The sequence below is a fragment of the Lissotriton helveticus genome, chromosome 5_1, assembly GCF_964261635.1.
Source record: "Lissotriton helveticus chromosome 5_1, aLisHel1.1, whole genome shotgun sequence".
Taxonomy (NCBI): Eukaryota; Metazoa; Chordata; class Amphibia; order Caudata; family Salamandridae; genus Lissotriton; species Lissotriton helveticus.
The window spans coordinates 1,289,489,607-1,289,515,369 of record NC_136065.1 but is presented as its reverse complement, the minus strand read 5'-3'; the positions used below and the strand labels follow the sequence as shown (position 1 = coordinate 1,289,515,369).

The 25,763-nt window shown below is 42.5% G+C and overlaps 1 protein-coding gene across 1 annotated transcript in view; it reads right to left on the bottom strand.

The window, feature by feature from the left end:
- Positions 1 to 25,763, bottom strand: part of PPFIA4 (PPFI scaffold protein A4) — a 1,997,086-nt gene that overhangs the window by 376,873 nt on the left and 1,594,450 nt on the right. Inside the window, exon 27 of the mRNA XM_078644121.1 lies at positions 19,388 to 19,450. Coding sequence (XP_078500247.1) covers positions 19,388 to 19,450 — 63 coding nt within the window. The remainder of the gene's footprint in view (positions 1 to 19,387; positions 19,451 to 25,763) is intronic.

The following is a 25,763-nucleotide window of genomic DNA, read 5'->3' as shown; positions in this document are numbered from 1 at the left end:
GGGGCTGAGTCTCCACTAGTGACCACGCATGAGTGGCAACCCTTCACCTTCTCATCTATCAAGGTATCCATGGCAGGGAGCCGCACCTTGTCTCTCAATCTTGCCTATTACTATGCTTTGGTGGCCCTAATGCGCCGGATCAACTACTCTGCGACAGAGTCCCTGGGGCATCATGATATGCATTACCCTGAGTAGTAGGCCTTCTTTTCTCATGGTCAGTTCATCCCTGATCTTCCAGAGCTGGATCGTTTACTTTTGTAAAGCTCCAATGTGCAGTGTAGAACATTGCACCACTCTTTGTTCAGCAGTGCCTATTCATCCTTCGACAGACTCCCATCCGAGAGGGTCACATCCCTGACTTCTGTGTCAAAGAGGTTAAACAGTGAAGAATAGTGCAGTCATGTAAGAGAAGGTATCAGTGTGGTGACAGACACAGGTTCAAAGACAGGTCTGGGGCAGTGTATAGGCCTTAGAAGAGAGGGGCACTGGGGTACAAGTGGCTGGCACCTGCTGCACAAGGCTTTACAACTCATGCAGCTATAGGAGGTGGATTGGGGTGTATATGCAACTGTCACTAAATACAAAAATGGATGAAACATCTATGCCTAAGTAAGAGTATCTGCTGCATAGCTCTTGGGCAGAGCTACATATCACTTTCTAACAGCCCATGCTAATGGGATACTCGACGGAATGACGATTGACGCCATTGTAAAAAAAAGAAAGGTAGGGGATAATACCCCACTCGACCCTGTATGGAGATTTAGCCTCATTTTCTTTGCTTTTTAATGGCTACTATGCTACTCTTACCAGGGTAATAAACTTCAAATCATTTAGATAATGAATCTGGGCAAAGGCACCACAGCTGAACACCAGAGCGCATCATTTCCATGATAAGCAACAGTTGGCACCAAATCCTCTGGTGGTGAAATATTCTTCTGTCCATGACAACGTTTAACAGGCAATGAATGGAATGGTCCTTGACTCTGATGGACTTCAGCTGTCTTTCAGCCGTGTTTGAATAAGAGAGTATCACCTTATTCTGAGTGTGCCTCTACAGTGACCAATATTTTAACTGGAATGAAGAAAAAAAGTCTCGGTGTTAGACGCTGACCCACTTTAAACACATTTTCTTCCCCCGACTTTGGAGATAGTTGTACTGAGTGTGCTCTGTATTACCAAACGTATTGATCATTATATTTCACAAAGGACTGCCTATGTATGTTTCATCGGATAATGGAAGGGGCACCAAAGGTCCTGCCCCTCTGACAACCTGTTTGGCTCCCGCATCCAGCCGGGAGATGAGAGAGCCGGACAGGTTGTCAGAAGGGCAGGACCTTTGGAGTATGTTTGACTACAGCTACCCCCTTTTCTGCTATCTGTGAGAAACATTTATTCCACCTCAATCGGGCAGAATTGTTGCATTCATTTCAGATGGAGAGATAAGTATACCCTCCATTTTTTCACGAGGGAACAGGTTTCTCTTCCGTCAACACAAATATATAGGAAAAATCCTTAACTAAAACCAGGGAGGGAATTTTTTTTTGCCCTGAAGAAAGCCCAGGACCAAGCAGGCCGCTAACAAGGCCTGAAACTTGTTGACATATTCTTAGGGTCATAAGACCATTACCTCCAAAAATACCCATACTTTTACATATTTTTAATATCCGCTAAGTCCCCATTAATAAAGGGATTCCTGGGAAACGCATTAGGATTTTTATCTTTAGACCCCCTGGCCTACATCTTCTAAGCGCTCCCTGAAATATGGTCAAGCCCACCCTGACCTTTAGGAGTCGGGGTGAACCGGATGATGAAGCATGACACCAATAGGGTGTGTGAGGGTTAATTAACATGCGTTCCTCCAATACAAGTAAACTGGACAGACCACTTTGTTATGGAATTCCACACCTCCCATTCTGGTAAAGTCCCCGCTCAGGTGCAAGCTTTTCCCACTAGACGCAGGCAATTGCATAAGGTCACCCCTGAAGCTTTCCAGGAGCAATTTGTTTAGCCTTTCATTAGCTCCTCAGAGGATGTTGATACGGTTTTAGCCAATTATAATCATGCAGTCCTTTAAGCGGTCGATTGCATTGCCCCCATGAAAACGTTTAAACCTCGCTCAGCCCGCAAACAGGAAGCATGGTTTTCGGAGCATTTAAGATCACTCAAACAATCAGCTAGAAAGCTAGAAAGGGTGTGGAGAGCGACCCATGATGAAACAGACAGGAATCGTTACTGGGCAGCCCTTACTATTTATTACAAAGAAATCCGATGTGCCCGAAAAACACATATTGAGTCTCTACTCTCAGCCGCAGGAAATGCCCCAAGGATTTTATACCAAACCCTCCAGTCTTTTGTGAAACCAGCTGCCTGCGAAACTCCTGAATTAGCGTCACAACAATTGTGCAACGAAGTTGCTCAAGTTTTTACTAACAAGATAAATAGGATACATGATGACATCACTAGAATCAATTCATTCAGCACAGGAGTAACATTCTCACTTTTGGAAAAAGAAAAAGAATCAGGATCGATGATCTTGGACACCTTTCCACCCATTTCCCTGGTGGAGACCGAATGCTATCTAGGCCAGATTAAGAGCGGTAGTCCCTCAGACATCATCCCGGCCAGAATTGTGCCGATAGTAGGGAAGACTCTGAGTCCACAGATTCAATGTCTTGTGAATCTCTCACTGTTGGAAGGTCAAGTTCCTGGGGAATGGAAGAAAGCACTAGTGAGGCCTATTAGGAAAAACCCTTCTACCCCCTGGACTGGTATGTCTAACCTTAGGCCTATATCCCTACTTCCTTTTTTGGGGAAACTTATAGAGAAACATGTTAATAAACATGTATCAAACTACATCGAACTGACTGGTAGGCTAGATTGTTCTCAATTTGGCTTTAGACCAAAACATAGCACTGAATCTGCACTGCTATCAGTGATTGATGACCTTCATATGTACCAGGATAAAGGGTACTCTGTTATCCTGGTACTATTAGATCTGTCGGCAGCGTTCAACACGATATCCCATAATATCTTAATCGAACGCCTGACCATGATCGGCATTGAGAGCACTGCATTAGCCTGGTTAATGAGTTTTATATCTAACCGTACCCAAGCTGTCAGCATGGGCTCATTTCGGTCGGCAGAGACTAACATCACGAAGGGGGTGCCACAGGGCTCTTGCTTGAGCCCGACTCTTTTTAACATCTATGTGGCACCCCTGGCCAGAATTCTGAGAGAGTTTGGGTTCATCCCCGTCTCCTACGCGGATGATACCCAGCTCTTGTTTCCTTTTAAAAGTCTCACCGACGAAGTGAGGATGGCCTTTTCCGAAGGCATGACAGCCGTGGCAAAGTGGATGACATCGAACTATCTCCAATGCAATGTAAATAAGACCGAAGTCGTGCTTTCCGGGGAGGCTAGAGCTTTGTGGACGCCGGACTGGTGGCCGTGCGAGCTTGGCCAAGTGCCAGAACCTAAACAGGTTGTAAAAAACCTAGGGGTACGCCTCGATCGAGAGCTTTCTTTTAAACATTATGGTATCTGGGTGGTTGGCCAATGTTTCCATGTTATTGGACTTTTACGCAAAGTTTTCCCAATACTACCGGACTCCACCAGGAAAACTCTGGTACAGGCATTAGTATTGAGTCGCCTGGATTATTGCAATGGACTCCTGCTGTCAGCCAATGAAGGTGTCCTAGCAAGACTCCAGGTGATACAAAACACTGCAGCAAGGCTAGTATTGAATGCCCCCCCATGAACGCCATCGAAACCCCCCCTGGATAAATTACATTGGCTCTCAGTTCATAAGAGGATTAATTTTAAAACGTGCTGCCTGTTCCACAAGAGCCTACATGGATGTGGGCCCTCCTATTGGAAGGATAAATTCATCCCATATAATCCTACTCGATCTCTCAGGTCAAGCAGCCAATTTTTATTAAGAGTACCTATCACAAAAAAGGTCAGACAAGGGGGCAAAGCTCTATCGGTTGTCGGACCCACTTGGTGGAATAAACTCCCTCTTGAGCTTAGGCAATGTCCGGAGCATCTGAATTTTAGAAAAAAACTTAAAACATTCTTATTTCAGACCTAGTCTATGTACCTATATACATACTGAACTGCACTATATACTAAACGGATGCTGCTAGTCTTTTTCTTTCTGCCTCTCTCTTTTTTTTTTCTCCTGTGCGCAGAGATACTCTGGATAGAGTCGATTCTAGCGCGTTACAAACTTATAAATAAATAAAAATAAATAAATAACAAAAAGAAGTTGCCTCCTTTCCCCAGGCAGTCAGCGGAGTATGCCACATAAGTTTTATTTTGAGCTTGATGGGTCTGGATACCTTATGGTAGGTAAAGATATGTGATCTGCTGACCCCAGCAGGCCACCATCCCTGGGTGTGCTAGCCATTCCTAATGGGGGTTGCTCATAGCACATGCCTCATCAATATTAACGAGGCCGGCAATTTTCAACCCCATTAGGAATCAGTAACAGTGTCTAAGACACTGTTGTAAATTACATTTTGCGAGTCGCAAAGTGACACAATTTGCCACTCGCAAATTGTAAGGGTTGTACATCTGGGCCTTATTAAAAAAAATGAGTACATTTGCACCTGCAAATTTACTTCTATGTGTGGGTGCTGGTTAACTAATTTTGGGAATTTACACATTCTGATTTAAATCAGTGTGGAACGGTGCATCTGGCACAGGTTTCAATGAAGATTCTATTGGGAATCACATGAGTCCACATTTTTCTTTTCATTGATTGTGGAAGGAGTTCTCTACAATGTAAAATTCTGAACAGAAAAAAAGTATTACATTGTGCAAATGCACATTTTTACAATTTGTTTTCTGCGGATGATATTTTTCCCCATAGACAATGCCCTTCCGCTATAAACCAATCAAATGTGGGTGTGATCTGTTCTCCTTTTCCTCAGAAATAGAGTTATGCCAGACTTATACTGGTTTAAATCTTCTATCGTTTGCAGGGTGGGAATAGGTTGGTTTGTTGTTAGGCATCGGTGACAGAATGTTGACATTGCCAAACTTGCTAACCTTGAAACATTCATTTACCACCCTTATAAAGGATTTATGACTGCTTTTAATTCACAAAAGTGAGGCAAGTTGGAATGATAAAGCGGGGGCTTGCTGTAGACGTTCCTGCAAATTCATACTTGTGTGCTCAAATGTAGAGGGAAGAACCATATCATCCATTGCTTTGGAGGTCAAGGTTGAGGAAATGGAGGCAGATGCAAGGTGGAAAGTACTAAGTAAGAGTAATTACACCAGTTAAGGCAAACAGAATGGAAGGGTGACTGCATCGATTGACTGACAAAGTAGCAGAGGGAATTTTGAGAAGTGGTTCAACAGAGGGTTTTAGGAGACTATATGCAGACATTCAGGTAAGTAAGTGGGACTAGAGTTTGAGGTGGTGTAGAGGAACGGAAAAAGTAGTGGAGGACAAGTTGATGACACAAGGTGGACATGTGGAACACCAACTTGCCACACCCCTATTGTGGATATTATAATGTTGCTACTGGACAGGGTGCCTAAGAACGTTGAGTGAGATATCTTGTTGATTTACCATATTTCTTTATAGATCAGGCCAAATGTTTGGTTATTATTCCAATATTGATGAGACCAATCAGTTGGTGAGGAAGTGCAATAAAGCATCAGAAATAGAAAATGTCAAATTCAAGTCAGTGTTACCTGGGATCACCCAAACAATTCCAATTGCTTGGCAAACAATTTTACATTATGGGTCTTTGCAAATAAAGCAATGCCAATACGTTTTTCTGTCACTTGCTCAGTTTTTGAGAAAGTCACTGCTTTCTTGAAGTGGGTAGTAAATCAAAGTCTGAGCACATGCTTCACTACATTGGGATTTTTTGATGGTGTTCATGGCAAAGGTGGTAAGGTAATTCAAGAGAATGATGTTGATATTCGAATAATGTGTTCAGACATTTGGTATTCTATTGGCCCCCAGAAAGATGCAGCGGCTCTATTCATGCTTAATTTTCCTAGTCGTTAGACTGGACTTAGTAGCAATAGTGTCATGGCTGTCAAAGAGTTGGTGTTGTGAGTGGAGTGGAGACTAGGGGGAAATGTGAATTGTAGTTTATCCATCAGATACTGAGCCATCAGGACTTTACACGTAAGGTAGTGGTGCCTGGCAGGCCACTCCGCAGATAGATGGTGTTTGCATGAAGAGTAGTGTCAGAATCCCACTACAAAATTAGAATTACAGGCAACCTGAGGAGAGAAATGTAGGCCTGGCTGTGGTTCCTAAACCATTAATTTATGTGACTTTCTGTTTACAAAAGGACCAGGTGACCTGAACGGTGGAAACTTTTTCTGATGCATCAGGTGGCAGGAGACATTGGTATGTATTGGAAAGGGCATTGGTGTGCTAAATAGAGGTTGAAGAAATGGAATGGAATATTTTGGCAGTAGAAGCACTACCTCTCAACCAGACTCATCTGTCACCGCAGATCAGTGGGTTGCCATCTTCACCTATCTTTTTAAAGCACAAGAACTTGCTATTGCTGAACCAAATATTGGTTTTATGAAGCCCTGGTCCATGGAGTGTCAATACCATGTTGTAATCTTATCTATAAAATAGAGACTGATTTAGCACTATTTTCAATGAAGCGGGAAAAAGCTCCAGGCCCTGGCTATGTTCCAGGTGATCTGTTTTTTTCAGAGCCTGAAATCTGGATCACCTATTTAAACACCCTAACAAATGCTGTTACTGGGGATAGAAACCCTCTGGAATCATAGAATGGGACCATCATAGTCCCCAAATACAAGAAAGCCTCCAAAAATAATCTAGCAACCTATAGGCCCATAAGCCTAATAGACATATCTCAAAACATCTTTTCCAGACAAGTCTTATTTAGACTCCAGACATGGATGAAGGATCACCAGTTCTTGTCGGACTTCCAGGCTAGTTTTCCAGAGAAAATTAGCAGTTTGGACCAGGTGTTCAGATTTTCTGCTATCTGCTGGAAATATATCACCTTGAGAAAAGACCATCTCTATGTGGCTTTTATAGACTTGAAGGCCACATTTGATTTTGGCCCTAGGCAACCTGTGTGGGAAGTCCTGAGACTGTTTGCCATCCCTAAGATCTCTTAGCCATCCTAATTAAAATCCACACTGATACCCATGCTCAGTTTAGATGGAATAGTCTTGGGGTCCTCTCTGACAGGATCCATATTGACTGTGGTTTGAGGCAAGGGTGCCACCTAACCGCTACATTATTATGCTTGTACATCAATTGGCATGTGGAGGGAGAATGAAGAACTGCTAACACAACGCCCCTAAATTAGCAAACGTCAGCACTCCTGTGATGTTTGCTGATGATACTTTACTTATTTCACTCACCCTTGTGGGCATTCAAGCTGTGCTGGTGGAGTTCCAAAGGTTTTGTGAAGCCAAGGGGCCTTGAAATAAACTCAGAAAAAACTACGTTCATGGCCATTAACCCCCACCATTCATTTAAGGTCAATATGAAGGTAGATGAGACATTGATCGAGAGGGTCACAAACTTCGATTACCTAGGTGTGAGTCTCGTGGACAAACTTTCCTCAGCTCCCTAAGTTGAAAAGAGTAACATTCAGCTCCAACATAGATCTGCTGCCATTCTAAAAAGCTATATAGACACACTTCTAGCAGGGCGCTATCCCCAGTCCTTAAGGTGTATAGAGCTGTAGCACTGGAAGGAGCCCTTTAAAGGGCGGAACTCTTGGGATATAAGGACATCAGCTTGCTAGTAAGAACGGAAAACAGATTTTTAGGGTCCTTACTTAGTTTGCTTAGCAGCTTCCCTATGTTACCCTAAGATGGGACTTGAATATCCAGAGAGTTGACCACATTGTTAAAATTAGGAGGCTGGAGTACTGGATTAGATTATGTTCCACCCCCAAGTTGGCACCTTACAGAATGGCTTTGAAGGAACTGGTCGCTCCTGATACGAACTGTTCCACGCCCTGGCTCAGGCAACCAAAGATTTTTGCCAACGCTTAGACCTGCCCGTTTTGTGGGTAAAGCACAAAAGCTGAGCAGCAGCATGGGCACTCAGACCAAGAGCTTATACTGGGAGCAAATTACTTGGGAATCTTGGTGTCTCGCCGGGAGGGACTGATAGACAGGTTCTTGGCTCACAAGTATGAGCCTAAGTCTGACAGCTTTATGGAATTTATGGACAGGGTTCCCCCATCGAACCATGTGCCTGCATTTCTGTTTTAGACTTGGCATGCTCCCCCTTTACACATGGATTGCCCACGTGACACTGTGTGTATCATGTTTTTATGATGTGCTTTTATTCCTGTATATTACAACTGAAATAAAGTATCACCACAAATGGAATAGTATCTCCTTTTTAGAATTTTTTACGATGGTGTTGGTTGTGAGATCGTGGGCTGAGGAACTATAGAACATGAGGTGACGTGTGCATTAGAAAATTAATCTGTGGTGCATGTATTATGTACTCTCTGAACTGTCAGAATGTGCTGTACTGTATTGGTATACTGCGTTTCGAGTTAAGCACATTCCTGGATTCAACAAGCATTTGCAATGCAATAGGTCTAGCATTTGCGAGTTTGTGCTATTGGCTTTGTAAATGGCAATGCCTTTTATTTATGTGTTTTGACAACCTACAAGCGGTGCGTAAAGACGCACTTTGTACTTATAGTCTTTGCCTACGAGAAGCAAGGCTGGCAGTAAAAGAGATGCGTTTACTGCCAGCCATGCTTCTCGTAAGCAACGACTCTAAGTACAAAGTTCATGTTTACACACCACTTGTAGGTTTTCAAAACACATAAATAATAGGCATTGTCATTTACAATGCCAATAGCTCAAACTCGCAAATAGGAAACCTATTGCATTGCAAATGTTTGGTCCCTTTGACTGTTGGCGCATTTCACTGGTTCATCTAAATGTCATAGCGCCTAATGACCTTAGGCTGTATGTTCATACTTCATAAATCCCCAACATAACATTAAGACACCTTGCTGACGAAGCTTGCAGTTTTCTGCAGTCTGTCTTACTGATAACAGAGCAAGCACATTGCAATACAAGAATATCCTATGCTCGTTCATCACTGCCCACACTCCTTAAAAGTATCCTGAAACACACTTCAACAACCTTGATGACGCCTCTGAAACATCATCTCAATGACCTCGATGACGCAGTCTCAGAAAATGAGGAAAAACGTTACTTAGGCAACTGAGATTAGATGCATCACTATGAAAAAACGAATGGTATTTTCAAAGGCTTCTAATGAGCAAACACGGTCCCGAGCTCGGGCATTTCCGGTTTGTTAATGGCCAGCTAAATTGAACGACCCAGCCATAACTTCGTCAGGGCTCAATTCCTCCACCCAGTCATAACCTTAGAGGAAAGAATACATTATCGAAAAGTATTGCCTGAACGAAATGTTTATTTACAAATGACTTATTAAAACAGAACATTTAATGACAAAAGGGTGTATAGGCTCTGCCCAGTCTTTCTGCTTTCTCTAAAACAGCAAAGCCCACAATGTCTCCAGCTCTACCAACGCAACTGCACCCAGAAGGGCGGTACAAAAGGGGGTGGTGATGGACGGAGCATCTGAACCAATCAAACACTCACACCCAGTCAAAAGATCTGGGTTTAATCCATCACCGTTCTTTAGCCCACTCTGCCACCCCAGTCCAGATATGGCCATATGCAAATCAGTCTGACCCTGTGCCTCATGGGAACAGTCCAGCCCGAACTGCCAAGCAATGCCTTTCCTGGACCGGAAACAAGCTTCCTAGGACCGGTTTCTGGCATTTCAGCCGTCTTCAGTCAGGCTTGTTTGAATCCAGTGGCAAAGTGAGCAAAGGACTCATGTCTGAGCATACCCTGCCAACTTATGGCGAACAAAGCGGTACAAAAGGGGGTGGTGATGGACGGAGCATCTGAAGCAATCAAACACTCACACCCAGTCAAAAGATCAGAAGGGCGGCATCATGTATTTTTCACTTGCAATGCAATATGTCTTGCATTTACGAAACTCTCGAAAATGCGAGACCTATTGCATTGCAAATCGTTGTTTGTAAAAGCTCCCCATAATGTGCTTTCAGTTTAATGGCGGCTTGTCTAAAAAAAGGGGCCAGCCAACATTAACGTGAAAGTCCGGCATGGGTTGCTTTTACAAACAAAAGTTAAAAATCTAAAAAAAAAAAAATGCAGCCACCTTCGGCGCTGTAAATAAACCAAAAGCGCTCCCCCCACAGTGGCGTGCCGTGCTACGAAAAAAAATAAATAAAGCCTATGAGAGAGCATGCAGGCAGGTGAAAAGCATTTATCAAAATAATGTCACAGGGTGTATTTAAAGCCTACCGAGTACCAGCACGCGTAACAGGGGGTGTTGTCATGGGACGTTACAAAGGAAGACAAGGCGGTACTAAGGAATGACTAACAAGCCTATAAAAGAATCAGAAGCCAGCATTTACCAAGGACAGTGACATAAGCCAATGACAAATATGGGCAGAGAGTGGGTGGAGCTTCAAGTCCATATCTGAATACAGCATGCCTCACAGAGCAGCGCAGGCGCAGCCCAGGCTCAACCTAAAAATGAAGTGGCTGTTTTCTTTGCTTCCCAATTGGCAAGGTTGCAAGGTTTCACCTGAGTGGGATTTAACAGCAATGCAGTGGCAATAAAAACATGGATGATCGGTTTGTGTGGGCATGGCTGCTGACCGAGAAATCGTTGGCTGCATGCACTAGTGATTACCGCTAGGCCTTGAATAAGTGCTTGGACTCTGGTGTGATGAAAAGAGGCCAGGAGTGTGGAAGATTAGAAGACAGGAAGGGAGAACTTTTTGAGTCAAACTGAGAAGAGGCTGAGGCTAGTTAGTACATCGGTGAAATTAGCAGTCATTGCTTTCTATAGGAAATGCTTCTGAGGTGGTGGACCAAGTGGAGGTGATGTGTGCAGGCAGTGCCGTCTTAATGCATGGGTACGCTGGGCAGTTGTCCGGGGGCCCTACAAGCATAGGGGCCCCATGCAGACCAACATTTAATACAAATTTTATGTTAAACATTTTTATTCCTGTGAGTGGTTGTGTAGCCAGGGCCCATTGAACTGCTTTGCCCGGGGGCCTATAATGCTGTTAAGAAGGCTCTGTATGTAGGAGTATTTTGGAAGGCTTGGCCATTGAGACAGGGAAGATAGGTGATGCTAGATTTCAGATCAGAGTTTTTGAAGTCCTCGTGGAGCAGTACAGATCTTTCAATGTACGCAGATGCATTGGAATTTAAGAAGTTTAGGGCAATTGGTTTTTTTCAGGGAATTTAAGGCGTCAAAGGTGGTAAGGGTCAAGAAATATTGGGACATGATGAGAAAGGAGCTGTGATAAGTAATGGTAGGGTGATAGTGTGGGTACAGATGAACGGGACTGACTAAAGATCAGTGGACAGTGGTCTGTGTCCTGGGTCAGTTTGTGAGGTGGGAATGGAGGCTTTTTGTTTTTGCATGAGAATGGAAAGTTACAAGAAGAAAGCAAGATAGGTATTTGGTGCATGCAGTTGTGCTTGGGGAAGGGGGCCTGGGGCACCAAAAGATTTGGCATGCACTATTTTAGGATAGGGGTGCCTACAGAAGGGTAAGGAAGGGCTTAAATGAAAAAGAACTGATGTTTATTAAAAGATGAAAGAGCGATTGCATAGGAGGATATTTGCACCTAGGAGAAGAGAAAGAAGTGCATTTGGACTGACGCTGATTTTGTCCGACAAGGTATGGTAGTGAGGAGTGATAGGAGGAAGGTCTGGATTTGCTGCCTCTCTAACAGGAAATTGGTTGGGGACCACAGGCAATAGTGTTATGGGCAACAGCTGGGTATGAATTTTAACAAAGTACCAATTCATTGGTACGGTCTGGGGGTATGAGATAGGGACAACCTCGATACTCATGTGGTGGGAACCGAAAGACAAAGTGCCACACCAGGATACCATTTTGATTCACTCTGAGGAAAAAGGATTTGGTCTAACCCTACAGGGCTTAAATTGATTAAGATGGAAAGACACGGACTGGAGAAAGTGTAACTAAGGTGAGAGAGTGCAATACTGTTCTGGACACATGGCTGCCCAGACAATTTAGGGCCAGATATAAAAAAAGTCAGTTTGCGTTTTTCTAATTACAAAATGTTTTTGAATCGCAATTAGGACACTGTTTGCAATTCCCAATGGATTGTAAATGGCCCTGCCTCATCAATATTCATGAGTCAGTCTGCAAATTGTGACCCTTTTGGAATGGCTACAATCACAGGAATGGTGGCCTCCTGGGGGCCCACATGTTTTTCAGGTTAGTGATGGAGAAGACCTTCTTGGCGGGATTCTGACTATTTCTGATCACCTCCGAGAAGTAGGAAGCCTGTGCTTTCTGGATAGCCCTGTGGTATTTTTTTTTATGGCGGATTGGCGATATCAAAATCTTGCCTCCACTCCCGTTCCAGCCGTTTACACGCTTTACGCATGGTGGAAATGATACTATTGTACCAAGGGCTAGACTTGGTACTACGTCCCTTCGTCCATTTGGCCGGGACTATAGCATCCAGCGGATGCTTCAGCCAGTCGGTAAAGACATCACTGGCCAGGTCAGGCTCGTCTGGCCAGCAGGGCATACTTGATGAGAGGGAGTTGCAGAGCTGGTCAAAGTTTAACTTATGACAGGGACGGTGGAGAGTGCCGTACTGATGGGGCCTGCGGGATGACACCACCCCAAGGAGCTTCATAGAGATCAAATAATGATCCGTCCAGTCTAACGGAGTGAGGGTTAAGACAGAGAGACCTGAAAGGTTAGAGAAAACAGGGTCAAGTAAGTAGCCCACAGAGTGAGCAGGACCGAGAACCAATTGAAGCAATTGGCAGGCCGCTAGGTCCGCAGAAAAGTTAGCCGCTTCAGAATCGTGAGGATTGTCAAGGTGAAGATTTACATCACCAATGACCAAAAAGATAGCATACCTCACAACCAGAGTGCCAATTAGATCTGCAAACACAATCCTCCCCTCCTTGGAAGGGCCCTGAGGGCGGTAAACTAATAGTCCAGTCAAGGTGAAATTAGGTTTGAGATAGATCCCAAAACGGCTGCACTTACAGCCCATCACATTTGCCTTAACCAGTGAGCAGGTGAGGTGTGATTTACAGACAACTGCCCCCCTACCCCCCCCCCCCTTGACTCTCGATTGAGGGTACAAATGCTGTAGCCTGTGGGGAGCACCAGACCCGGTTCAGCCAACGTGTTGGCTGACAACCAGGTTTCTGTCAGGAAAAGGACATCCAGAGATTCATCTTGATGCAGGTCAAACACATCTAGTTAGTGTTTGACCAGTGATCGACAGTTAAGTCTGTCACAGGGTAACTTCAGACTTATAACCACAGTTCCTGCAGCAAAAAGGACCCATAGGAGTATTAGGTAGGGGAGAGCAGACCATGCTCATTAAAGATCTAATAACCAGGAGGTTGTGGCGGGAGTAGGAGAAGGGGTTTTCTTCAAAACTGGCAGAGTGACTGGCGACTGGTGTCGTCCTGGTGTGGACGGGTGCAGACGGGCTTGCCTTAGGCGTGCCTTCGGCGCGCATGATGCGTGCCCACTGCGTGTGTCCGCTGTGCGGCCGATCTCCCATCCTACAGAAATACTCCCTGGACGGAAAAGAGGCCACTCGATAGTGGGACGAGCCGTGTCCCTCTGTACAATCAGCACCACGAGCCATGACGGACCGGGGACAGCGAAGGCAATGCCCAGTGGTCCGTGGGACCGCTGCCTGCTCTTAAGAAATGTTTTCACCCACTTTCCCAAAGGGGAAGGTGTCCTTAGGGACCTCTTTCCTGCTTGTGAAGGGTTACCGCTTCCTCTACGGAGTTTGTAAATTATGAATGTTTTGCAATCGCATTCCGGTTGCAAAACTTTCATACATACCAGTGCTATTCAGTATTAGGAAGGGACGCCTTCCTTATGCTAAATGTCAAAAGCAAAATGTGATTAAGTAACAAGTTACCAAGTCACATTTTGCCTTTTGTACATGACAAAACACATTTTACCGGTCGAAAATGGCCCGGTGGGCAGTTTGTGACCAGTGAAATGCTTCACACATCTGGCCCTTAGAGAGGAGGTCAACATGGATGTAGCAGGTTAATTTAAGGTAACGGAGATTAAAGTGGTTATACATACAGAAATTGTGTATGACTGTGCGGTGTTGTTCGGGCATAGTGGTGTTCACCTGCCGCTACTGGGTTGCAGGTTGTATTTTGAAATGTTGATTGAAGTGATAGAGGATTGGTGGGGTAGGCAGGATGATGATGCGGAACACAAAAAAGACTTCAGAGGAGGGTTGTTTTCTGGTTCCAGTTGGAGGACTGTGATAGAGCGATTTTGTTATGCAGGCAAAGGGAGGAGTAGGATGAGGGAGAGAAGGAGAACCTAGATGTAGGTGGGTATTTCAGAAGGGGGTTTATTTAGGAGATGAGTAAAGAGTTATTCATTTTTAGAATGCTCTGTAGGGCATATTAGATTGTGAGGCATAGCTGAAGGTTGTAAATGTGAGCTCAGCTTGCTGTGGATTAAAAACAACCTTTTACACAACATCAAGAGAGTCTGTGGGATTTAATTTCCCAAATCAGGGACGAGGTAGAGGGTAGTGAGAGTGAAGGAATGGACTAGGCTTGATTCCCACTCTACATTGATTGCCCTTCATTCACCTTGGGGAAAAATAAAGGCACTTTTGGCAGAGGGTTGGACAGGCAAATGGGGTTTCTTGTACGTACATATTTTGGTCACTGGGAGCAAGGGCTGTGAGAGCTCCAAAAAGAGGTTTTATTAACAGGCAAAGAGAAGAATGGAAAGAGTAGGGAGAAAGAGAATTATAGGGGAATCTAGAGGTAAGTGGGTATGTTAGAGGTAGGATTTGTTTGCGTCTGGTCCTGGAGAAGGCAGGCCAGCCGAGCAAGTGGAAGCATTAAGAGGCTGGTGAAAGAGTATATGGTGTTGAGTATGTTAAAGGGTTGGATTTGGCTAGTAGACAGGAATTCGTGGTTAGAACATTTTGTAGGGCATATGAGATTGTGTGGCACAGTTGAAGATGCATGGGCGAAATGTAGATTTATATTTGATTTTTATATGTATATACTGATATAGTGCTACTACATTTCAAACAAATTTGCTATGACTTGTTAAAATGCTTTTTCCTGGCTTATATTAATCAGACCTCTTTAAGGCTTTGATGCCATGTTGTTCAAAATGGCTGTGTCCTACTGCTTTATTTATACTGAAGTTGTCCTTGCTGCTCTCAGAAAAACTTCTCAAAATAGACACAGTAATATTGTTGTTACCCAAGATCCTTCTGCTAGCTCACTGAACTGCATTCATTCACAAGAATTCGCTGTTCTTTTTGTAACTAGCTTGAGCTGCCATCTCGAGATAACATTAGCAGAGAGTGAGCAAAATCAATATTTATGTAGTGGGATAGAGCCCAGATAGTAAGGCTATATGACATTTAATAGAACCTCTTTGATTTGTAAACATTTTAATTATTTTGCCAATACCATGGTGAATCTGCAGTTTACATTCTGTACTATGATAATATTTTCTATATAAATTCTCAAATTTGGGGGTGAGATAGAACCTTCCTGAGACATTTCTGATTCTACTAGGGATGCTGTCTGATTTCGTATTGATTTTGCTGGTCATTTGGCATTTTGAATCTCCCTGATTTTGCTCATTATTCTGTATTCACCTATCTCTAAGAGTGTTATTGGGAATGACCTTTTGTATTTGCATTTACAATATCATGTACTGTAACTTTTGAATATTTGTAATAATGTTTTCTAAAGTTCCTAATTCTTCCCTAGAATTCAATATTGAATCTGTTCTTACTCAATTACCTGTATTTCTGATATGCTTTATGGTGCCGTATCTCTGAAACACATTGCCTCATGAAATTGATGTTTAAGGACCTCTCCAATCCATTCACCCCTGGGCATGTTGTTGAGGTGTCAATTTAGGGTGTACAATTTTAGGGGTTTGCTGTGCCAACGGACAATTGTGTAGGGCATATAAGATTATGCACCATAGCTGAAGTTGTCAAATGTGAGCTCCGCTTGTTCCTGAATAAAAGTCATCTTTAACATAACATTAGGCAAGTGTGTGGTATTTTCACTTCCAACTAGATTTCCTGATTGGTGTGGGCCAACTAAAGAAAGGTATGTGAAGGAGAACAGGAAGGGATTTGCAGGCCAGTGGACACTCTGTAAAATATTAAGTAGAAAGAGACAGGCGTTAGCTCCCTTGCGATGGTGGTAAGAAGGACCCCTAATATGGGTCTTTACCACCTGGGGCAATCAATTAAAGCATTTTTCGCATATGGTGTAAATTATCCAGACCTCTGAAATATGCAGGTAGTGTGGTGATCTGCTACAGGATTGTGTGGCTGCTTGGTTGCGCAAGAAATCTAGTCCTCGTCACTCCTTTTTTGTCCTTCTAGGGGGGGTGACTTGATCATTTTAACAGGCCTAGGGCCATCTTTAACGATTTAATATATTGTGCCAGGAATTGTGTCCATTTCCTGAGCATTGGAGACTGAGAATGTAGGTTATGGTCATGATGTAGTTTGGTTTCAACAGTAGGGTTACCTTCAGCATTGTTACCTTTAATATCTCCAGGTATTGTTGTCTATTATCTTGGAATCCTAATCTAAAATTTTTAAAAGTCAATGCAAATATAGAGTACACACGCTGGAAACTTTGAGGATACAATGATGTTTGTAGCGAGACTGCTAAAGGTGTCCGTATGGTTATTCTTTATGAAGAAGTGGATTCTGAACATTTTTATCCAGGCCGATCATTTTACAAATTGATCTAAAATAGAAAAATGTATTCCCCAATTTGGTATCATGACAAGTGGGAAAAAAAGAAGATCTCAAATGTTTACCTTTATGTGGGGATGCCACATAAAAGCATATTAGGCAGGTTTCCAGCAGGTTCATGTTTGTGCTACTCTTACCTTTGTACAGGCATTGATTGATTTTCATTTCCAACATTTGTGCAATGCATGCAAAATCTGGAAGACACATACTAAATGTAAAACTCTCAATCTCTTGGTGGCTTGTTTAGAGTTCATTTACCGAGGCCACAGTCTTCCCTTTATTCCTATACAAGCCTTCTTTGCTGAGGGCTGCAGCCTTTCCAGTTGAGTGGTCTAGCTTTCTTGATATATCGTGCCTCAGAGGCCTATTTAGAGGCAACTTCTGCACTGCCTTATCGGTATTGCACTGAACGTGCACTAAAAGCAAGCTCGTTTCCTCCCGTCAATGCTCCGGCCTGGCCTAGGGCCAGACGTGCAGCCCAGCTCCACACCTCTTACACATTGGTAGGAGACTGTATCCTTTCCAGAAATGCAACCAACCCTAATTTTCTCTCTTACTTTACCTACATCCCCTCTCACATCTCTCTTGCTTGTCACTGGGCTTCCCATTGACTATGAACACCTTGTCCTCAACATCTCCATTTATCCTACCTTTTGTGTTAAATGCATCACTCATGCAAACTTTAGACACGGTCATCTCCTTATGTTTTAAAACAGACCAAATGATTGCCCTAAGCAATCTCAGTATGTGGAATGATAATTCCAGCTCCACTTTTACTCAGTATTTAATTACCTCTTGTTCTGCCCTTCATCTTCAAAAGTTAGTGCTCGGCTCACCAATTATGCTGGAACACCATTTACCTATTAGTTACAAAATCCACCTTAGCTAAACTCTCCTCTATTATTATTGAAACATCAGCATTTAACCGCCTCTAGAGCCCTCTCGCACTTCTTTTGACCTAGACAACAATTTCTGTGAAAATCTCTTGAATAATTGGACCACTGTAGATTTTGACTCCACTACGCATATGATAGATACCCTGTAAATCCTACAGGTGTACGTCTTGGGCCCTTTGAGATACCCAAGATGGTAATACTGCTGAAAGACTTTGCATATTACTTGAACATCGGTGGAGGAACTCCTATGATAAAGAACTTTATAGACAAGAAATCCGCAAAATACACTAAACAAGTTTGATTGGCCCAATCTCACTACTATCATTCCCACTTTGAGAATGTCAAGAACCCTACGAAAGTGTTGGTTCTCTACACTCACTTCTGCTCACCAACTCCAGTAATTATGCTATTAAAAATCTGTTCTATTTCTTCTCCTTTTTCTTTGGACTCCTCTATACCTACACTTACCAATAGCCTCTCCACTCCCTTCTTACCACCCTGTGCAAGGTTTTGTTAGTAGCAGGCTAAGTCTCCAAACACTGAAAAAAGCAGACGTTATTTCTGTGCTGAAGAAACCCTCTGCAGAAACCACAGAGCCAAATACTGCCCCACCTCTACTCTCCTCTTCCCAGCAAATTTAACTGATTAAATTGTGAACCAATAACTCTCATTATGTTGAATTTCAATACATCCTGTCTACATTTCAGTCAAGTTTCCATCCTTAACATAGTATGGAAACATCCTGAATTACCACAACTAAAGATATCCATCAAATAAAAGATGTTGATGGTTCGTCAGTCCCTATTTTAGTAGATATTTGGCAGCCTTTGACACAGTAGATCATTTCACTCTCATCCACAGTCTCAAGCACACTGGCATGAAAGATTTTGTCAGGAATTGACTTTTGAACATTCTTACCCGGTGCCCCAGGCAGTCACCATGCCTCCCTTTTAATGATCCCAAAAATCTGTCTCCTGCGGGGTTCCTCAGGGATCACCTCTTATCGCCACTTTTTAAAATATTTATATGGCCCGCCTTGCTTTCCTCATTCAATTTTCTATTGGCGATTTAATGCCTATGCTGATGACATGCAAACAGTGTACACCTCAGAAGTGACCTTCATTCCATCAACCTCTGTTCACGGACAGCATGAGAGCAGTTGCCATATGGATGAATGCCAACATTCTGCATCTTAATAGTGCCAAACAGAAATCCACGTTTTTGGCTACAGCTTCCCCTCGTCCTCTTCTTAGAGAGCACAGAACCTTGCACTTCTCCTCTCCCCGCTGATGGGGTTCACAATTTAGGAGACATTTTTGTCACCAAATTTTCTTTCGCTGTATGCATTAAAAAAAACTACCAGCACGTTTCCTGCTTATGGCAGCTCTGCAAAAGCTGGCGCCTTTCCTGTCTGGACACTTATTGAGTTGTCCAGTCCACCATTCAAACAAATGAAAATCCATCTTTTTCCAGTCTAATTTCCACTCCAAATTATTATTTCAAATCAATGATGCTTTAAATTATTCCCATCTTAACTTTATTACAAAGTGCAGGGACACACAAAATACAAATTCAGGTGTAACAAAAATTAAATAACTTTGCACTGACTGTTTTTGTGGAAGTCGCCAAGTTCTCCATTTCTTCATGTGTCACCCAGACATTTCCAGACGACTGGGGAAAAAAGTCAGAAAATAAAGGTCAGAGTTGAAACAGAGTACAATAGTGAGCAAACCAATACAAATGATCCAAAAACAACCAAAGGAGCTATTTACCTCAAGCTACTTAAATTAACAAGGTACAATTTAATTATAGGTTGTAAGAAGAAAGATGCATGTCCTCCTAGGTAGGGAGTTTTCATGGCTTTGGAAAAGGACTCCCAGGGGGTTGCCTATTTCGAAGCAGAGGTAGCCCATTTTTGACTAGATAACATTTTTAAATGATATTCTTATCCCTCCATGTAATTGTTAAGGAACCGTTTGGTGTTATTTTTTATCCTCCTTCAATTCGATGGGATTCTTAACTTTGCCTAAGTACACAGGCTTCAACGGCTGCGTAATAAGGTGGAGTTTTACTTCTGTTATTCTAATTGTGTGAGGTTCCGTTAGGATCGGCTGTGCTCTCTGTACATATCAAAGGGGTTATAGATGTACCTAGGCATGATAGAATTACTTGCCGGAGGGGATTTAGGACATCTTTAGGAGAAAACTAGTAGTGGTGGGTGCAACTCACAAAAGTTTCAATATACGGAATTCCACAGTGTTCCAAAAACACGAAGGAAGATTCCGCGGAGTCTCACCAACAGTGAAAAATATGCACGTTATTGCACTGCTCTCACTGCAATTTAGTGCCTGTAGAGCGTGCAGCACTAAAAAATGCAGCGACTGGCGGACTTTGGCCAGAATTCTGCATTACAAGAGTAATGTGGTGTCACCAAATTCTGCCAATTCCCTGGACAGAATGAAGCATTATGCCCACTGCTAACAACTAGTACAACAAACATAAAAGAAAACCTTGTGGGGAACTATAAGAATTATTGTATCCAATATATGTTGGGAAATTTATTTAGGTTAAATTTATCTTTCATTCAAAGAATGTACAAATGCATTGGAAAAGAGTCTTTATAAAAATAACGAAGCTGTTGAAAATACTTCTAGAATAAATGTAATGTTAACAATTGTTCTGTCGAAGTTCAGTCAGTCAATCAGTCAAAGATTTTTATTCAGCTCATTTAGCCACAAAAAGAGCAATAAAAACATTTGAATTACATAAGTATACATAATAAAATTCATGTTTGACAAAATCAAAAACACAGGAATCATTTTCTAACAATTTTACGGAGCCGAACTGCAGAGGAGACATACATACAAATCATTAGGCAAGTAAATTCATTGTTTAAAAGAAGTAAGTGACATAGCGCAGATTGGCACTTTCTAATATTTAAGAATCTTAGTAATGGTTTAAAAAAGTACCTCTCGGGCCAGAATATAATTTACAAAAAAACGTTAAATGTAAAGTGCTCTGTGCAGAAAAAGAATACCATTGGCACATTTCTAGTTTAGTGTCGCAGTATGCATCACATGGGTACAACACCAGTAAATGAGCAATGCCCATCCTGAATCTGATCAAATAAAACATTTTAGCCTGATTGAAATAGAAAGAGAGGTACGGTTCAATTTTTGGGGAGCGGACTAATAATGAGTGCTCTACAACCCTTTTTTTTGCCATGCTTCAATTAAAGTAGAAAATCCCTTTTCAAATTATTTTTGGGGATTGCAGAAATGTCACTCAGGAGTGCTGAAACAATCCTCCTGACCCAGTTTACCTAAATGTTTGTGAATATAAGATAACCAGGGGGTCTTTTTTACATAATCTAATTTCAAGCAATCTAAAATGATATCACGATTCAGGACTGGTTCCTCCTTGGTCCATATGTTATGCCAGAGCTTCCGGGGAGCTAATTGCGTATGAAAAGTCAACAGTGTTAAACCTAATTTGTTGTGGCACATAGTGACAGGAGTGCTTTTAGGTAATGTCAGTGTGCGTTTTAACAACATAGTTTCCGCTCTCTGCAGCCCCAGGGTATTAGTGAAGCCCCAGACTCTTGCTCCATACAAAGCGACAGCACATGTCTGTGCTTTGTAGATGTCTATTATGGCTTTAATTTGACGGGAGCCTAATTTTTTTCATTAAAAAGTATACCTACATAAGAAAAAGTTGGTACCCGAGACAATATTTCATTAGTTATATAAAAAGTTTTTGTTTTTGTTGGGGATTTACCTATTACCATTACATGTAATTTTGAAACATTGGTTTTTAGGCCACGGTCACTCATAAAATCATTAAAACCAGTTAAAAGCCTTTGTAAATGCACCCCAGTCCTCAATATTAAAACACAGTTATCGGCGTATAATAGGGCCAGTAAAGACCTGTTGCCTACTGTTGGCACATCTATATTACCAGTTCTAATCTTACTTTCTAAATCACTTATATATAAGCAGAATAAAAATGGAGCAAGTACGCATCCCTGGTGGACCCCACAATCCATCTTTTTTGGAGGCGAAAACTCACCAGCTGCTCCATAACGTACTCTCCCTGTGACTCCATAGGGCATTGCTGCTAGGTAATGGACGATGGATGGATCAATGCCCATGAGCAGCATTTTGTCCCAGAGTCTCCCCCTATACACCCAGTCAAAGGCAGAGTCAGGTCCATAAACTCAAGGTAGATGGTCCCTGGCTTTGCCGATGACCAGGTGCAGATTGAGGCACTGTTCAACAGTGCCCAGACCCTTTCTAAATCCATACTGAACATTAGAAAATTTCCCATTTTCTGCCATCCAGACCTCCAATCTCTCCAATATTATTCTACCCATTATTTTGCAAGAACATTAGGGAGATTGCTCGGTAGCATTTAGGGTCTGATCTGTCTCCCTTTTTATATATGGGCACTATTATAACTGATCTCCAGGAATCTGGTGGACCCAAAGCCGCATAGCAGCCTAATGTATTTGTTAACACTGGTAGCCACAAGGTTGTATTTGCTAAAAATAAATCCGCAGGTACTCCATCAGGCCCAGCAGCCTTGTTCTTTACAGTCTGGCAAAGTTCCCTATCTACCTCGTCTAGGGTCGGCGGTTTCAGGGGAGATACCTCATATTCAGTGTCGAAGCCACTAGATGATTCGGTACTGTTACCATAAAGGTCAATAAAATGTTTCACCCACGTTTCTGACATAATAGTTACATCAATAATACTATTTTGTGTGTCACAGAAATATTCCTCATTTACTGTCTGCCAGAAGAGTCTGGAGTCTTTGCTCTGTGACGCCTGATGTAGTTTACCCCAGGCATCTTTCCTGATCTCCATCTTACGGTGCTCCAGAGCACTCCTATAATCTATAAGACCCTGCCTAACTGCCTCCTTATCACGTGGTGTGGTTTTTAAAATTTTAATTAGTTTATTATGCATGTGGGAGCATTCTCTATTGAACTACCTTTTACTTTTTTGTTTCCCGCCACGCTGACTCTGGGTTAAATGGTCTCATTTATTGCCTTGTATGATTTAATCATGACTGAGATATTTAATTTTACTTCCAGGCACTCCAGGACTTGCTCAAGGTTGTGCTTTATTATCTCCTCTAAAAAGAGGTCTGGGTTAATGGTAGACCATTTCCTTATCAACCCCATATTCTTAGTATAGGACAGAGGTGATACTCTTTCTGGCATAGTTGGCTCATCGGTTGGGACTGTCAGATTCAGTATTAGTGGATAGTGATCACTAAAATATACTGTCAAAGTTCAGTTTGGCACCTCCACTCTATATCTGCCCAATCATTTTATTATAAAAAATAATGTGATGTTTATTATGCCTAATTCGTATCACTAGTTTTTGGCCTATATGGAAATGTTAATAAACTTTTACATTTTGCTGAATCGTGTGAATAAATTTGTCTCAGCACTTCCTAGAAATTAGATTGTTTAAACCTACTGTGGCCATGTTGAGTTCATGTTGACCCTGCTGGGTAAATAAGTTTTTTTTTCTTGGTGAAGCTTGGTGGTAATGGCAATAGTTATTAGACTTTTTAAGCCTTTTTTTATTTTATACTTTTTATCCAATGCATTTAGTGGGAGGAACATTTAGAAAACGCTGAAGCTTCGAATGTAGCCAGAATTTAAAAAAAGCTTTATAGAGATAGCATTTAGAGTGTGTGGCGTTTACTTTCCTACATCAATCCAGGTGATCAGCAAATTTACATTTGAGTCTCAATTATAAGGGCAGACAGGTGAAATGATTGCTAGGAAAGTGTGATTTTGAAAAAGGGTAGTTGAACTTTTTTGTATGCCCCAAAGTAACCAATTTGTGAGAAGTCACTGAATTTTCATATTTAATCGATTGGCCTCAATAATTTACCCCGATTGAAGGCACAAGAAATATGTAGTATAGGGCGATCGTAGCCTAATAGATTATTATGATTAATTTAAATGTGGGCACGTCCATGCTGTTTTGCATAAAAAGGATCAGGCACAAATCACAAAATGGAATTAGAACAACGGATCCATGAGACTCATTTCATTAACACATATATATCCTGTCAAAGAAAACCTGTATATGACACTCTTGCTAATATGAATTCAAAAACGGATACATTTCAAATTGTGAACCAATTGTATCCTTGTTTACCCATATAGTTTAGTGTAACAATCACCAATAATGAAGATAGCTCAGAGCTAAAAAATTAAAGTGAACTGAACTGTACAATGTGGTACAAGTATATTGATTCAGAGTCATACCCTGTTTCAACATGATTATAAGTCACATCTGAAAATGATTCCCTAATTGAAATTATTATTTTAAAGGGATGGACCAAAGATGGTATCAATGTTTCAATCCAATCAGTTAAATGGGTCATATCAGGGCAAGAATGCCATCTTTCACATAAACCTCAATCATGTGGTCAATGCCTTCTCATGTAATAGTGGCCGTAGTTTTACGCCAAGCAGATGGGCCAACTCAGAAAGTAATAGCCCAAATTTGCAGTGGTGACATGCAGGAATAATTTTCCAGGTCTTCACTGTGTGGGATCGGAACCACAGTAATCACCTGTACATAAATATTTAATTGCCCCATTATTTTACCAAATTAATTTGGTTCCAGTGTCTTTTTTTGATCTGGCGGTTAGAGACTGCACTTCTCTTCAGGGAAACACAAGTTAGCAGAGTTAAACACAATAAAATAATGGCGAATAAAGAACTGAATTCAAGATTTAAAATAATGCAAAACCTAAATTTAATACAGAATAGTTGAAATGTGGGATAGATGAAAATACAATGAAATGCCATGAAATCCCAATACAGAAGTACAGATAAATGCTAAATCTTAAAATGTAAAAATCTCTAGTGGACAAGTTACCTACCTTCGGTAACGCCTTATCTGGTAGAGACATAATCTATCCGCAGATTACGCACCTTTGAATTTCTCAGACGTCAGATTGAACCCGGAAGATTCTTCCTGCAGAAATACCCCTGTGCGCTGGTAGGTGGCGTTGGTTGCCTCCATGTAACATTGTTGGCATCATCAGCGCTGTTGTGCCATCCGCTTTGGGTATATAGGCACCACCTCAGCGCAGTAACGTCAGTTACTTTTCACAACTTTCCACACCAGAAGCGCAGAGCCATGAAGTGCACTGACTGGTGTGTTTCTGAACAACTAGGATCCTGAAAGGGATAAGCTCCGCCCCTAGAAACCTGTTCGCTGGGCAGGGACGATGGGTGGATTGGTGAGTAAGCTGCGGCTAGATCATGTCTCTGCCAGAAAAGGCTTTACTGAAGGTAAGTAACATGTCCATGTGATAGAGACATCTAGCTGCAGATTCCTTACCTTTGAATAGATAGATACCCAAGCAATACCATATGTGTCAGTGGCTTTTCAAATATGGCGGATGGGACATCCTTCCCATACTGCAAATGTCCTGCTCTGCCAAACTCTAAGGGGTCAATTAGGATGGCGGGCGGACTTTGTCCGCCCGCCACCCTAACGGAGATCGGGACCGCCTGCCATACGGGCGGGGGTCCCGTTTGGGGTATTAGGATGTGCCCGCCACAGTGGCGGGCACATCCTATATGTTTTACATTGTGGTGGGCGGTGCTCTCTGCACCGCCCGCCACAATGTAAAACATAAGTTGACGCATTTACACATGCAAAGCGGCAGGCACCGCGTGGTGCCTGCCGCTTTGCATATGTAAATGTGGGGGGGTACCATAGGTACCCCCCATGAGCCCCCCCCGACAGTGGCGGCAACCTGGGGGCCCTGCAGTGGGCCCCCGTAGCAATCTCCACCTGCCTTTCCGTGGCGGCATTGCCGCCGCGGAAAGGCCCACACATTTTGCCATCGTAATATGGCTGGTGGTGTCCATTGGACACCGCCACCATATTAATCTATTACCGCCGCGGTTGCAAGGCGACTGCGGCGGTAAAGCGGCGGACGG